This window comes from Cimex lectularius, unplaced genomic scaffold, assembly GCF_000648675.2.
Source record: "Cimex lectularius strain Harlan isolate CLEC.00 unplaced genomic scaffold, Clec_2.1 scaffold37, whole genome shotgun sequence".
NCBI classification, from domain to species: Eukaryota; Metazoa; Arthropoda; class Insecta; order Hemiptera; family Cimicidae; genus Cimex; species Cimex lectularius.
In genome coordinates, this window is record NW_019392682.1 from 759907 (window position 1) to 775356 (window position 15450).

The 15450-nt window shown below is 34.6% G+C and overlaps 1 protein-coding gene and 1 non-coding gene across 4 annotated transcripts in view; both read right to left on the minus strand.

Moving 5' to 3' along the window:
- LOC106665537 (ATP-binding cassette sub-family G member 1-like) overlaps positions 1 to 15450 on the minus strand; it is a 242947-nt gene that overhangs the window by 43529 nt on the left and 183968 nt on the right. For all 3 annotated transcript variants that reach the window (XM_014392017.2, XM_014392018.2, XM_014392016.2), the window contains exon 5: positions 1700 to 1845. In XM_014392017.2, the coding sequence (XP_014247503.1) occupies positions 1700 to 1845 (146 nt within the window). The remainder of the gene's footprint in view (positions 1 to 1699; positions 1846 to 15450) is intronic.
- Positions 13558 to 13631, minus strand: Trnay-aua. Its single transcript has one exon. It is a non-coding gene; the product is annotated as a tRNA-Tyr (tRNA).

A 15450-nucleotide genomic window follows, 5' to 3' on the forward strand; every position in this document is an offset into this window, starting at 1 on the left:
AAAGCGATAAACAGCTCTGTCAACAACATAATCTTAGATGCATAAAAATAAAGTTAGCAGGTACATCGTATATATTTTTCAATACCACTGGTTAACTGAATTTACTGTGGTATAAAGCTCTTTCCAACAATCAAATAAATTTGCACCAGGATTAATATTTTATGAGATACCGGAGCTTTATGAAAAAAGGTTGAAGTAACATAACAAGTGAAATATCTCGAATACACAACATGGTCAGTATGGCTATGTCAAATAGCTCTGTCATGAGCATAATCAGAGATGTATAAAAATAAAGGCGACAGGTAAATCGTATAGGTTTTTTCGTATAGCAGGATTAATAGTTTATGAGATACCGGGAACGCTATGGAAAAAAAAGATTGAAGTAACATAAAAAGGAAAATGTCTCGAATACAATTGAGAATCAGACTTTGGACTATAATAAAATTTTGGTTCAATTTGTATTGTAGATCATCTGAATCGACGACTATTCATGGGACACCCTGTATAAACTTAACTAATTTGATAATTATGTTATTGGGTGACACAACAACATGGTCAGTATGGCTATGTCAAATAGCTCTGTCATGAGCATAATCAGAGATGTATAAAAATAGAGGCGACAGGTAAATCGTATAGGTTTTTTCGTATAGCAGGATTAATAGTTTATGAGATACCGGGAACGCTATAGAAAAAAAAAAGATTGAAGTAACAAAAAAGTGAAATGTCTCGAATACAATTGAGGATCCAACTTTGGACTATAATATAGTTTTGGTTCAATTTGTGCTGTAGATCACCTAATCGATGACTATTCATGGGACACCCTGTATAAACTTAACTAATTTGATAATTATGTTATTGGGTGACACAGCAACAAGGTCAGTATGGCTATGTCAAATAGCTCTGTCATCAGCATAATCAGATATGCATAAAAATAATGGCAACAGGTACATCGTATAGGTTTTTCGATACCACTGCTATAATTAAACGAGTATGGGATAAAGCTCTTTCCAATAATGTAATAAATTTACAGCAAGATTAATATTTTATGAGTTACCGGGAGCTTTATGAAAAAAAAGGTTGAAGTAACTTACAAAGTGAATTAGATCGAATACAATTGAGAATTAGACTTTGGACTATAATAAAATTTTGGTATAATTTGTGCTGTAGATCACCTAGATCGACGACTATTCCATAAACTTAATTAATTGGAAAATTACGTTATTGGGTGAAAACAACATTGTCAGTATGACTGTTCTGAATGAAAGATTTAAGCGGCCGTGTCCTTATAAATTTTAATTCAGGTTGTTAAATAATACATCATCCCGTTTTTGGGGAACATTTTTAAAATAGGGATAAAGCCGGATTAGGCAGTAGGTTCAGCACAAAGAGAGATTTAATTCGGAGAGAAATGTTGAAAAATTTTAGGTTTGGTTGATTTAGTCTGTTACAATATCTAAATTAACTTATGGAAGTTTAAATTTCGTTTTTTTTCGTAATTAGTCAGGTTTATCTAATAAAGATTAACTAAACTATTACACGATGTAAACAACCTCAGATAATAGATCTCCCATGACATTTCAACACGTTCAAATTAAAACATTCCGCTTTTGAATGGTTTAATTGTAAACAATTTTCTCTAAACGATAATTGACGATATTTTACCGGTCAATTATTGTGGTTTGTCCACTTGGATACTTACGTTGTGGGTTCGTCGAGAAAAATAACCGGAGGATTTGTTATCAGCTCAAGCGCAATAGACAACCTTTTTTTCTGACCTCCGGACAGCTTTCCAGCGAGGGTTTCCGCATCCTGGCTAAGACCCAGCATGTTTAGCAGTTCAGCGATCTGCAAAAAACAAAAAATTTGAATGTTGTTTTCAATAAGAAAAGCCTTTTTTTACATTCAAATATACATGAAACATAAAGATACAAATCCAAATTTTTACATCGATTAAATAAAATTAAACGATTTAACAACAATCAAGCCTGTTATTATCGTAATGGCTCGTTGTGTAAAACAACGGGCCTCAATAAGAAACGAGAAATTCTTTTTATACTTGTTTATTCATTGTGAGACAACATCGTAATTAAATAAATTAATTTTTAGAAAACAATGAAAGGGCTGTACGGGGGAAAAGGGGAAAAATCCGTTTTGCAAGAAGATTAAAATGGTTAATTAAGGGCTTGGTTTCTCGTTTGTAGATTTTCCTAAAGAGCTCCACCGTAAAGCCAGACGCCGGTTTCTAAGCATAAAGAGCACCTCAACACAAACAAGAACAGAAACAGTAGAATATAACAACAACAAAACAATACACACAATTATAAAAGGCAATGAATCTCTGTCACCTGAGTTGAGAAAATTTAAACCGATGTTCTATCGATTATCATTACAAAATATCATTTGTCATCATCGGACGGTAATTTTTCTCAATTTTCTTTACGCGGTTAATTTTGTTGTGTCATAGTTAGTCGTTCAGGCCACGATTCTTTACTCAGACTCATCAACATCCATTAAGGAAGAAAATCATCGCGCTGAACCACCGCTTTCATGGACCATTATAAATTACAAGGAGGCAAAAAGGAGTGACTGAGTAATTAAATGAGAGAGATGTAAAGATATATGGAGAAAGGGATGTAGAGGGTAGAAACGAAGTGATAGGAAGGGGCAAACCGAGAGAAAGAGAAAGAGAAAGAGAGAGAGAGAGAGACTGATTAATTGAATGAGAGTTATTAATAAAGAGTGGAAGGGTTTTATAAAGAAAGGGAAATATAGTGAGAGGAAAGGTAGAGTTAAAAGAGGAGGGGGATTTATAAATGAATAAACAAACAGATAGATATAATAGATAATAGATTAAATTGATAATTAGATATAGGTAGATAGATAAAGAGATAGGTAGATATATAAATAGAGATAGAGAGGGAAAGAAAGAAAGAGAGAGAAACTGAGTAATTGAATGCGAATGTTACAGATATAGGAAACAAACTTTTTATGAAGAAAGAGAAGAGGATAGGATAAATAAAAGGAGGAGGGGATTTATAAAAAAGAATGAGAAAGTAAGAGGTAGGTAGATAGCAAGATAAAGCGATAAGTAGATAGAAAGATAGATAGATAGATAGATAGATAGATAGTGAGAGAGAGAGAGAGAAAAGGAGAGAAAAGCAGAGAAAGAGGGAGGAAAAGAAAGACAAAGGGGGGAAAGAGAGAGAGAGAAAAGCGAGAAAGAGGGAGGAAAAGAAAGACAAAGGGGGGAGAAGAGAGGGAGAGAAAAGGAGAGAAAGAGGGAGGAAGAGAAAGACAAAGGACAAAGGGGAAGAAGAGAGAGGGGGAGGGGGATAGAGATATTGACGAAAGGAGAGGGAGAGGATGAGGAAGAGGGACGGAAAGAGAAAGGGAGGGTGAGGGAGAGGAACATGGAAGGAGAGAGAGAGAGAGAGAGAGAGAGAGAGAGAGAGAGAGAGAGAGAGAGAGAGTGTGAGAGAGAGAAGAGAGAGAGAGAGAGAGAGAGAGAGAGCGAGAGTGAGAGGGGAGGGATGTGGAAGGGGGAGGGGGAGAGGGATAAAGAGAGATTGACGAAGGGAGAGGGAGAGGATGAGGAAGAGGGACGGAAAGAGAAAGGGAGGGTGAGGGAGAGGAAGAGGGAAAGAGAAAGAGAGAGAGAGAGTGATAAAGGGAGGGGTGCGGGAGGAGGATAGAGAGATTGACAAAGGGAGAGGGCGATGATGAGGAAGAGGGACGGAAAGAGAATGGGAGGGTGAGGGTTGATGGTGAGAAAGAGGGAGGGGAGGGAGTGAGAAAGGGTGGGGAGGGGGAGGGGGATAGAGAGATTGTTAAAGGGAGAGGGAGAGGATGAGGAAGAGGGAGACAGAGTGAGAGAGAGAGAGTGAGGGAAGGAGGAGGTGAGGTCCAACCATGGACAATAGAGGAATGGAAAAAAAGACGAGACTAGCCATGAAAACGTCTGGACATACTTGGAGAATAATACAGTCTGGGCTACACGTTGGGAAAACTATGGAGTGGAAGGGGTCTACCATGTTTTGAAAAACATTGAACAAAACTGTTTGTTTTATCTTGTACGGCAAAACCTTTTTAATAACATAAAACAGGTCGTACTCCGAAAATACCAAAAATTTCATTATGTTTCTATATGTTTGCGGGGTAATGTAGTACATAGCAGTTTATCCCTGCCACAAACACCTGAGCTCAGCGTCAAGATGCAAAGAATATGGGTTTGAAGTCTTACCTAGTTCAACAGTAATCGTTCAGTGCGTGTTCAGTCGGTGATTCTTTCACGATAAAAATAACGTGTCAGGATGGTTAACCTACTATAATTTGCCTGTGCAGAAAAAAAAACTTGAAAGTAAGTGAGAATAATTGTTCAATAAAAAGCAGTTTGTACCATTATTCCAAAAGTGGCTAATAATATATAACGCGCTGCTGTCTTTTTTTATTTTATGACTAAAGTGACTTGTTACGTAAAGAAAGGTATTTCTTAAAAAATATCGAGCTTTCAACGCGATTCGATAAAAGGGGGGAAAATTTCAAGGCCTGTCCGTAATACATTCCCGGTTAAGGAGGAAGATTATGCACGAGGCTGAGATTCTTATCCGTTAAAAAGAATTTTAAGTAATAGATATTTTGCCAAGACAAGTAAAAAATCTTCCCGTACAAAAAAATACAACTACGTACCCTACGAAAAAATCGGACAATTTCATGTTATATTTTGTTAAACAATTTATAATACTAAAGTTCAAGCAGGTCAAATTACGCGACATAGAAAAAAATTAGGATAGATAGATTGATTTGTTTTTTAATAGAGACAGAAAGAAAGAAAAGAACGAGAGAAGAGTAAGAAAGACAGAAACAAGAATGCGAAAGAGAGAGAGAGGGAGAGTGAGAGAGAGTGAGCAGGACTGTGGCCTCTGAGCGATTGTGAGAGAGCTAGTTAAGAAAAGAAGGAAATACTGTTTATGTATAAAGACAAGAGGAAAGAAAAGAAACAAAGAGTGAGAAAGTGAGAGAGAGAAAGTTAGATAAGAAAAGAAGAAAATATTGTTAATGAATAGACAAAAGGAAAAAAAAGAAAGGAAGAGTGAGAAAGTGAGGGAGAGAGAACTAGATAAGGAAAAGAGGCAATATGGTTTATGAATAAAGACAAAAAGAAAGAAAATAAAAAAGCCAATGGGGGAGAGAAAAATAGATAAGGAAAGAAGGAAATATTGTTTATGAATAAAGACAAGAAGAAAGAAAAGAAAGAAAGAGTGAGAAAGTGAGGGAGAGAGAGAGAGAGAGAGAGAATAAATGACTGAATTAAAGGGAATGATTGAGTCTTTGAATGAGAGAGTTTTTCACGTAAGGAAGAGTGAAAGAGAGGAAAGTGTAGATAGAGGGAGGTAAGAAAGAAATAGAGAAAGAAAGAAAAGAAAACAGAGAGAAAGAGAGAGAGAGAGAGAGCGAGAGAGATAGGGAGAGGAAGAGAGAGAAAAAGTGACTAATTGAATGAGAAAGAGCTATAGATTAGCAAGGAAGGGTATCATAAAGAAAGTGAAACGAGTGACAATGAGAAAAATTTATGTTAAACATAGGAAAAAGAAGGAAGACATTTATGAAGTCATGGCCAGTAAAATCTACATAAAAACAAGGTTCATTGGCTACTTTTTCTTGGAAAATTCAAAGTCAAAGTCCCATCGGGTTTCATATAATTATTTCTTTGGCCAATGCATAAAGTAAGGTCAGAAAAAAAAAGTCCAAGTCCAAGACCTTGCATTTATTTTCATTTAATTTAAAATTATTACGCTCACGACAAAGTCTGGAAGATTATCACGTCCTCCTAGTAATGATTGCATTCTTCCAAAGAGAAAATTGGGCTATTTTTCGATTGTCAGATCATAGATAAGTTTATTAAAGGATCGAGCAAATAAAATTAGAAAATATAATAAACAATATTGGCTCAGAGTGAAAGCCCTGTGGTACACTTGAGTCTATATAGCCAATACCTTTCCCAGAGTTTTAAAATAAACTATCTCCCAGACATAAAAGGATATGAGTTATGTACGACAGTAAAATATTTTATGTTTAGTGCAATTACTGAAAACAAAATTTCATCAACCTTTAATGACACAATTATTGACCGTGATTGTACTTTAATTAAATTAATAAACTTTAAAAGGAGGAAAATTTAATCATAAATATTTTACAAGTGATATTAAATCGTTTTAATATTTAGAATTTGATTTGAGATTTCACACGTAATTAAAATTTTACTGTCCAATTAATAACTATACGGAGAATATTTATTAAAAAATGACATCTCGTTTAGAAGAGGCTTCATGTGAAAATTTAATATGTGTTATTGCAAGAATATTTAAGTTGGGCAAGTCAAAATAAAGCTGTTATCGCACGAGGGTTAATTAAACTTAAGTAAATTGGATATTAAATACAATAAACCAACACCATTGGTTATTTAATAGAGAAGAAAACAATATAAACATAAGTCAAAAATGTTGTAAAACAATAAAAAACCATTGCTGTCGTTTTATTGATTTTAATTAACCAGATCTTTATTAGTTTTATCTGTCAGTTCCGTAGTACTATGGCCAGTGGTTTCAGTTCTCAGACCTCAAGTTTTGGTTTTTTATTTACACGGCCCATCTGTAATACTTTATTTGCTAAAAATGCTAAATAATAAATAAACAAGGACTCCTAGTACTCCAATACTGTTGGACAATTGAATGAGGTTAATGAAAAGCCAGTTAATTCCATCTAATTCCTTAAAAGAATTGTTCATGTTTTTGTGTAACTTTTTATTTATACTACACTTTTTATGACCCTATAAAGAAAGCAATCTTTTAATTAGAATATATCATTACATTATGTGTAAATAAATATAAACTGTTTAAAAAATTGATAGGCTTAAACAAATAAATTACAAAATCAGAAAATAAACTTTTACGAAAGGCGTCCATAGTTTAAGTAAGTTCACTAGTTTTCGTGGTCCGCTTAACCAATTAATATCTTTCGATTAATTAAGGTTTTTTTGTTGAGATAAAAAGTCAGTGTCACGAGCGGGATTGGAACCCACGACCTTCGGCTAGATACGCCCCTGCTCTACCACTTGCGCTATCGTGACCTCGATCGAGCGGACACTAACTTCCCGTCTCGACCCCACTTTTTTTTTATTTTACCTCCTTTTTCCATTTTTCAAATGTCGTGTAATCTATTTGATTCTCGGCGACAAATGAAATGGCCACGGAGAGCTTTAGTGAAGGTATATTTCATTTTTAACTTATTAAATTCACTATTATTCGTGGTCCGCTTGACCAATTAATATCTTTAAATTATTTTTTGTATTTTTTTTATCTCAGTTCTCCATGGCCATTTCATTTATCGCCGAGAATCAAAGAGATTACACGACATTTGAAAAGGGCAAAAAGGATGGAAAATTCGAAAGGTGGGGTTGAGACGGGAAGTTAGTGCCCGAGTGGATCGAAGTCACGACAGCTAGTGGTAAGAGCAGCGGCGTATCTAACCGAAGATCGTGGGTTCGAATCCCGCTCGTGACACTGACTTTTTTAACTCAATAAAAAACCTTAATTAATTGAACGAGTTTAAGCAAGATTTTCTTAGCTCCGCAAATACTGATATGACAGATCTACTTACAGAAAAGTTGGAAATTCTAATGAAGTTTAAACATTTAATACGAACTTAATTTCTACAAAGCAAACAAAAATTATTTTTTCAAAATTTAATATAAAAAAAACACCAGCTTCTAAAAATTAAATTAAACTTTCAAAATGTCCACCTCTTGAAGAATACTATAAGCATATATGCCTGACATCGTATTCTGACATATTTTACGGCTTTCAAAAGTTCATCCTGCTTTTTCTCTCTTAAAAGCAGAGGATTGCTGAATATTTTCCATGGGGTACTTACAGGTACAAAATAGACATTTTTAAGAGTCCCCTGTAAGTATAAATCTGAACATTGTCCTGGCCCATTCCTTAGTACTACTATCATTATTTTTTAACAGATTATTAAATTCAACATCTTTATATTAAGTCTTATGAGACAGAAAAATTCAATTTTTTATCCTTAAACTTTAATTTTACACTGGTGAAAACTGTTCTTTGAGACGTTGAGTATATGGGTTTAAAGCGCATTAGTAAGGGTCTCTCTGTATTTACAGAGCCAAGAAAATCATACGCAACCTATACATAAGAACTTTAGAAAAATCGTAAAAGTTTATGTTCTAATTGATTTTATACATTTCAAGGTTACAGTAATAAACACAAATCCATCTCTTAATGTTTTCTATTATTAAAACTTAATTTACAATATGATTAACATTTTTATCAGATACGGTGGCATGGGAAAACAACTGTGATTGAAGTAACACGAAAGAGTGAAATATCTAGAATATAATTAGGAATTAGACTATGACAATAGGAACCTTTCAGCCTTATTTAGATGTCAAATAACCTCCTGAGTATTGCCGACTGGTTTATGTTACTTCAACCTTGTGGACCACGGTACACCAGATGCGGTTAGTTGCCCGGTTCATAGACCCCGCGTTCTTGGGTTCGACTCCCAAGACTGACCTTGAATTTTTGAAACATCCCTCTATCCTCATGCGTCAAAAATGAGAACTAAAAGCTATTGTGGTAAACACGATGCCAAAATTTTTATTATTGTAATTTTTGACAATAGAGTAATCACTGATTTAAAAAAAATAGTGGAAATAGACACACTTAATATCCTGTATGTTGTTAATACCACTGGTATAATTAAGCTTACTGTGGTTTTGAAAATTTGAAGTAACAAGGAAAGTGAAATAACTAGAATACAAGTGAAAATAGTTCAATGGACTATAGGGAGTTTTTAGTCACATTTGAGAATAGAATGACCTCGTGAAGTACTGACTTCTGTTTAGGAACAACCTCTATGTCTTATGAACATAAAGAAGGACTCGACTAACAAAATAGACATGTCACTAAATATAACTATGATGCCATATTAGGCGTGCCAATCGATGCCACTACTTTAAAATATAATTTTAGTGAAAAGTACAAGGTAACGGGAAGAATGAGCCAAAGGAACACCGCTAAAAGATAACTCCTACAGGTACACTGACGGCTCCAAAACCGACAAGGGCACGCTGGAGTTTTCGAGAAGAGCAGAAAGATCGGATTGACTGTTAACCTACGTAAATATGCTACAGTTATCCAGACTGAAATTGAACACTGCGCCAAGGAAATAAAAAGGTTAGGAATTCATTCCTGGCAAATAGCCACCTTCTCTGACAATCAGACAGCGCTAAAGGCCCTAGCCTCATGCGAGGTGAAGGCAAAGAGTGTTTGTATCTGCATGGAGGCCCTGACGGAAGTCAGTGACATAATAACCTGCCCTGGGCACTCGGAGCATAGAAGCAACGAAAAGGTTGACATGTTGGCCAAAGAGGACTCTGGGGCCTAAACCCTACTGCAGCTTAGCAGCCTGCCACAAAAGATGATACACCTTAAAATGGCTCCTTAATGAGTCCAAAACCTTGTGGAATCCATCCGCAATAGTTACAAAAGAATTACTGGAAGGCAACCGCAACCGAACCAGGATTCAGGTTGGACTCCTGACAAAGCACTGCCACTTAAGAAGGCACATGCACCGGATAGTATAGACAGAAGAAACTCTGGAAATACTGCCAGGAAGAGGAGGAAACTGCAGAACATAGTTTACGTTTCTGTAAAGGTCTATGTAGGGGTAAGTTCTTCCAACTAGGACAGAAAAAACAACAGCAAGCAAGATCCTACACTAAGGAGCCGCTGGCAAAGCTATGGATGCTGATTAACAACCAGTGAGGTATAAAAAACAGTGGAACATTTTAAATATAAAAATATATTATGAAAAAAAATTGATAGCACTAAAAAAACTAGTCTTTGTTATTCACACGATTCTTCTATATTCTTCGTACAGTTTGTTTTCAGAAAACTGTATAAACAAGTCGTTCGGGTGAAATTTTCGGACGATTGATGGCACAAGAGAGCCTGAAGCAAAGGCGGTAACGGGATAGAATTCAAGCCGTTACTAGGTTACTTCCATGAAATATGCAGAAATTGGATTTATACGATGGGAAATCAATTTACAAAGAATGCAAGGGCGGGGAAATAGGCCCACTGGGATCCCGGGAATATTCTATGGAAAACGGCCGAGTCAGTCGCCATAGGCCTTCAAACGTGAAATACTGTACATTTTTGTGTTCGCCTGTATGTATTTTGAGTCTATAGTTCATCGGTTGGAAAGGCGGAAATAACGTGGCAGCAAGTTCAACTCGAAGCTTCGAATTGCTTAAATTATATTAATGTTCGTTACAAATACATAATACATAATAATTAAAGTGTAAACTCAAGACAAATCAAGTCTAAAACAAAAGATTTTCGTTCCACGAGCGACCGGTCAAAACCCCGAATAAAAATATTTCAAAACGAGAGAACCTAGTTTCTATCGAACTAACCCAAAAATACTGTCCTTATTCCTTTTAGTTATTTATTCAATTATTATTTATGGCTTCAGGTTTTATTCATATTAGGAAGAGAACTGATTCATGTTCAAGCTGTATTTTTTGGGGGAAGGGGATAGTAAAAGAAAATTCCGAAGGCGAGGATGGGAATCGAACCCACGACACGATGACTAACATTTCTTCCGATCACACACATTACCTCGTGAAACAAAATGTTTGCACAACGGAAAATGAAGTAGAAAACTAAGTAGTAGGAGGAAGATTGAGCAGCTATTATTGTCAAAATTATTCACATATCCATTTTTTAAATTGTAGTAAACATAGTTAAGCATTATTAGATAATAATCATTGGAATAATTAATATGGTCAATTATGACCACTAAGCAAATATGGCTAAAGCAAATATTATGTAGATATTTAAGCATATATTTACATAGTTAGTATATAAATTATTAAAATAAAATTCCTTTTTTATTTATATTTATTTGATATTTACAACTACAAATACACTGCCCATAAAAAAACCCGACCACATGGTTTTTACACTAAAAAATGGCCAACTTTGGGAATGCATATTTTCTCAGCCTTGCGCTGGTTCTCGTTTTTTAGAAAATTTTACTCGTAACAAGATGGCATTTTTAAATGTTTTCCTAGCTTCAGTATTTCATCAGTAAATTCAAAAATTCTTGAACGTGTCATACTTTTGGGAAAATGGGGGGAGTGAGAGAGAGATATAGAGAGTGGAGGGGAGGGGAGGGGAGAGAGAGAGAGAGAGTGAGATAATAAAAAATATTAATGTTGTAAGGGTTGATCGGTTTTATCTACGAACACATTAAAAACCACCTTCTTTGCCCAAAAATCGAGAATAACTCGAAAACGGTTGAGAAATCGGGCAAACTGGAAATTGACCAATTGAAAGCTTATTAAAATTTCCTATCGATTGCTAAAGGACGATTTCCTGGCTCGACAGGTCAATTCCGCGTTTTCGTAAAAGTGCAAAAATGAACAAGTAGCCAAATTTTTGAATTGGCTGATAAATGTCTGAAGCTACGAAAACATTTAGAAAAGCCATCTTGTTCAGCGAAAATTTTCTAAAAAAAATGACACAGCGCAAGACTGTGACTTAAAAAGTAGAGAAAATATGCATTTCCAAAGTAGACAATTTTTCGTCAAAAACAAGGTGTCGGTTTTGCAAATGCACTGTATTACAATAAAAACAATATAAATAAAACCCAATAAATAATAATTGTAAACGTATTATACTAAATAAATATTTTCTATACATGCTGAATTTGTCGTAAGAATCAGGTGTAGGAGAAATTGTCTAGAGATAACCCTAGTTCACACTGACAACTCGTCACTCGTCACTCACTGGGAAGGTATCGGGCCACTTTCGCTTCATTCGCCTTGGGGGATTTTCCGGTAGGGTTGGAAGTTATAACTGTCGTACTAGTAGATTATTGCGGATGCTCAGTGAATGATTAAACTTTTTATAGATAGTTTTGATGAGATCACAAACGGGATGTGTAGGGCTTTATCAATAGTATGATTTGAAACATTAAAAGGAGCATGTATAATTTGACGGAGAATTTTTGACTTAATCGAATGGAGGCGAATAAGATGGAATCAATATTAAACTTTCGTGAAATAAGTGTTTTAGTAGGGACAACTTTGAAAAGTTTTTTTTCAAAGTTGAAAAATTATTATGGTGATTCTAAACTACTATTTCCAAACCTAGAGACAAGAAATTTCAGAAAACGTACTCAATTTAATGTCCTTGTTAGTGGTGTAATTTCTTTTTTAATTACTTTTTGAAAAATTAAAAAATTGATGGAGGAAAGGAAAAAACCGTGGTTGAAGGATTGGAAAGGCGGAAAGATTAATATTAATAAAAAAATAAAAACTTTTTTGTAATTTTTTTCACCATATCAATCCGTCAGCCACGGTTATTTCCTTTCCACCATCAATTTTTTAATCCTTCAACCACGGCTTTTTCTTTTCCTTCCTCAATTTCTTCATCTTACAAAAAATTAATTAAAAAAGCAATTACACCACTAAAAAGGAGATTACATTTTTTGGTCTCTAGGTTTGGAAATACTAGTTTAGAATCACCATAGAAAGTTTTTCAACTTTGAAAAAAAAAACTTATCAAACTTCTCTCTACTAAAACACTTATTTTACGAATGTTTACATGCATAATATTGATCTCATCTTATTGGAAATTTAACGTTGTTTTCAATGGAATCAACGAATTTGCCCAAAATGTTTTAGTGTTGGAGTTATCATTGTTTATTTGAAGCAAGGCCGTGAAATATTAAAAAATCAGCAAAGAGGAATAACTCCGAAACTGCTGAGATTCGGAACATAGTTAACTACTACTTTTTGGTTCTATTTTGAATGTAGAATCTAATGGCAAATTTTGTAACACGAGTGTCCGAACACCTTGTATAGTCTTAAGCGTAATGTTTATGAAGTGTCTATGTCGTCTTTATGTTAATTTATTGGAATGAATGTAATTTATTAGAGCTAAAGGTTGTTTGACCACGCCCTGAGGAATGTCGAGTACTGAAGACAAGTGAATGTGACCACATTATGCTCTATTTTTTATCACTTATCAGTTAAAACCCCAAAGGGGCATTTTTTAAATTTCCTATTGGCGGCATAGATCAAAACTTGCCTTTACGAGTAATTGATAGATCTTTAAATTAACGATTATTATTAACGATTTTCCCAAAAATTTGTATTCAGCGTTTTTTATGGTGTAAAGAACACAGACTAGCTAGTTTGTTTCTTGATAAAGAAAAATCACCTAAAAATACGTGATTCCATGTACATAAATTCTCCTTTCTTAGTGTAAGTTAAGTATGAATTTTGTTACTCCTGTTCCCATATTTTTCAATAATTTATACCCTAGCTATTTATTTATATTTTAAATTAAAGTCCACATTTGGTTGTAAATTGTGAAAGGATTTATAATGAAAAAGAAAAACTATGATTATTTCAATTAGTTATTCTTCTTATGTAAGTTATTGGTTAAGATGAAAAATTAGTGTCACGAGCGGGATTCGAACCCACGACCTTCGGATCTATAGGCCGCTGCTCTAACCACTTGAGCTACCGAGACGTATTGTGCGGAAGGTCGTGAGTTCGAACCCCGCTCGTGACGCTAACTTTTCATCTTAACCAAGACCTTACATAAAAAGAATAATTGAAATAAGTAATTTGGTCAATTAGACCACTGTACATAAATGGATTATTATGGTTATTATTGAACAAATCGGCCAAGTGTCATTGACAAATTTGAATAAAAACTATTTTCCCAAGAACTTCTATTCAGGAATTTCTTGGGCAAAGAAGACTAATATTAGAATTGTTTGTGCTTAATTTTTTCTTTAAACCAACGTTCCAAAAACAAAAAAGGAATCAATCTGCGAGCAAATTCGAGCTAGCTATGTAACTGCAATGCATAATTAATTTTGCGACGTAGCAAACTAGGTGAATTGCTTCAAATATTAAATATCATCTTCAAATGCCAGCAAAAATAGAAAATATTATTTAAACAAAAGATCATTCAATTTACTTAAGATAGTAAGTTTCTCGTCTCTTAGAGACCACTGATAAAAACGTAGCGACACGTATCTAATATTTTTCGACCTTGTATATAACCAAATAAAGTTTCACGGAAATCACCCACGTCTGTTATCTCCCCTTGTAAGCGAATATAGCAAAAAAAGAGGGGAATGTAACAAGTTAATATTTAAACCCTTCTCACGTTCGTCAACTCCGTGGTGAAATGATAACAACCCAGCCAATTAGCGAGTCCTGATTTACATTAGGTATGAAATGGTTTAAAACATTTCTTAATAAAGCCAATTAAAGAGTAAGAGTTGACTTTTTTTACATGGATTTTGCTAATTGACGGATTTACTTTGCCTGACAGACCGTTAATACCAATCAACTACATTAACATTTCCCTAGGGCACATCTCAAATATCAAGCTCGATTGAGCAAAACGTCGTTCATAAGTAAATAACGAACCGTATTTAAACTCCAGGGTAAAAAGGCGGGAGTCGTCTTGTCCTCCTTTTTAATTACTAACCTTTAAGATAAAAGACTTTTCCTCTTTTCTGATTTATCGTACAAATTGCATGCCGTACAACACTTATCTGGAGGAGATGTAGTATAAATATCAAATTTTACACTTCATCAGACTACATCGAAAGTAGTTCGTTTAAACTAGCCAATTTACAACATAGACTATCTTCAAACGGAAGAAACTAAAAGTGCATTAAAACTTTAATAGGTCATTTGTTCAGAACCACATCACTGGAAAAATATTTAAAAAAATCAGAATAAGGGTTAATTGAATTAACATACCTATTTAATCAAAAATATGTTCCAGCATTTGGAAACTCGCAGACGCAATTATGACACAAAAACCGAGGGACCTGGCAAACAAGGTCGAATCATATGGAAAACATTGCTACCACCGACATTTTCTAATGTATATTTTTTGGAAAAGTGATTACTAAAAAGAATAAAACTCATTAAAGAAAAAAGGAAAATCATCAATGACGACTAATTTTTGGATTCTTACCCATAATTCAACAATAGGCCAAATTCACCGAGGATCGGACATAATCAAAAATCACTCGAAGAAAAGCAAAATAGATCTATCTTCCTAGATGTCTCATAAGCTTTTGACAACGTCGGGCATCAAGGACTCATCAGTAAGATAAAAGGGATCCTATCAAAGCAGTATTTAATTATCAGTTCATATCTAACTGACTTCAAGAAAAAAAGATTTCAGAATCCAACAAAAAGACCAATCTTTATGTAAGATATTAGTTGAAATGAAAAAGTTAGTGTCACGAGCGGGATTCGAACCCACGACCTTCTAACCACTTGAGCTATCGTGACTTCGATCCACTGGGACACCAACT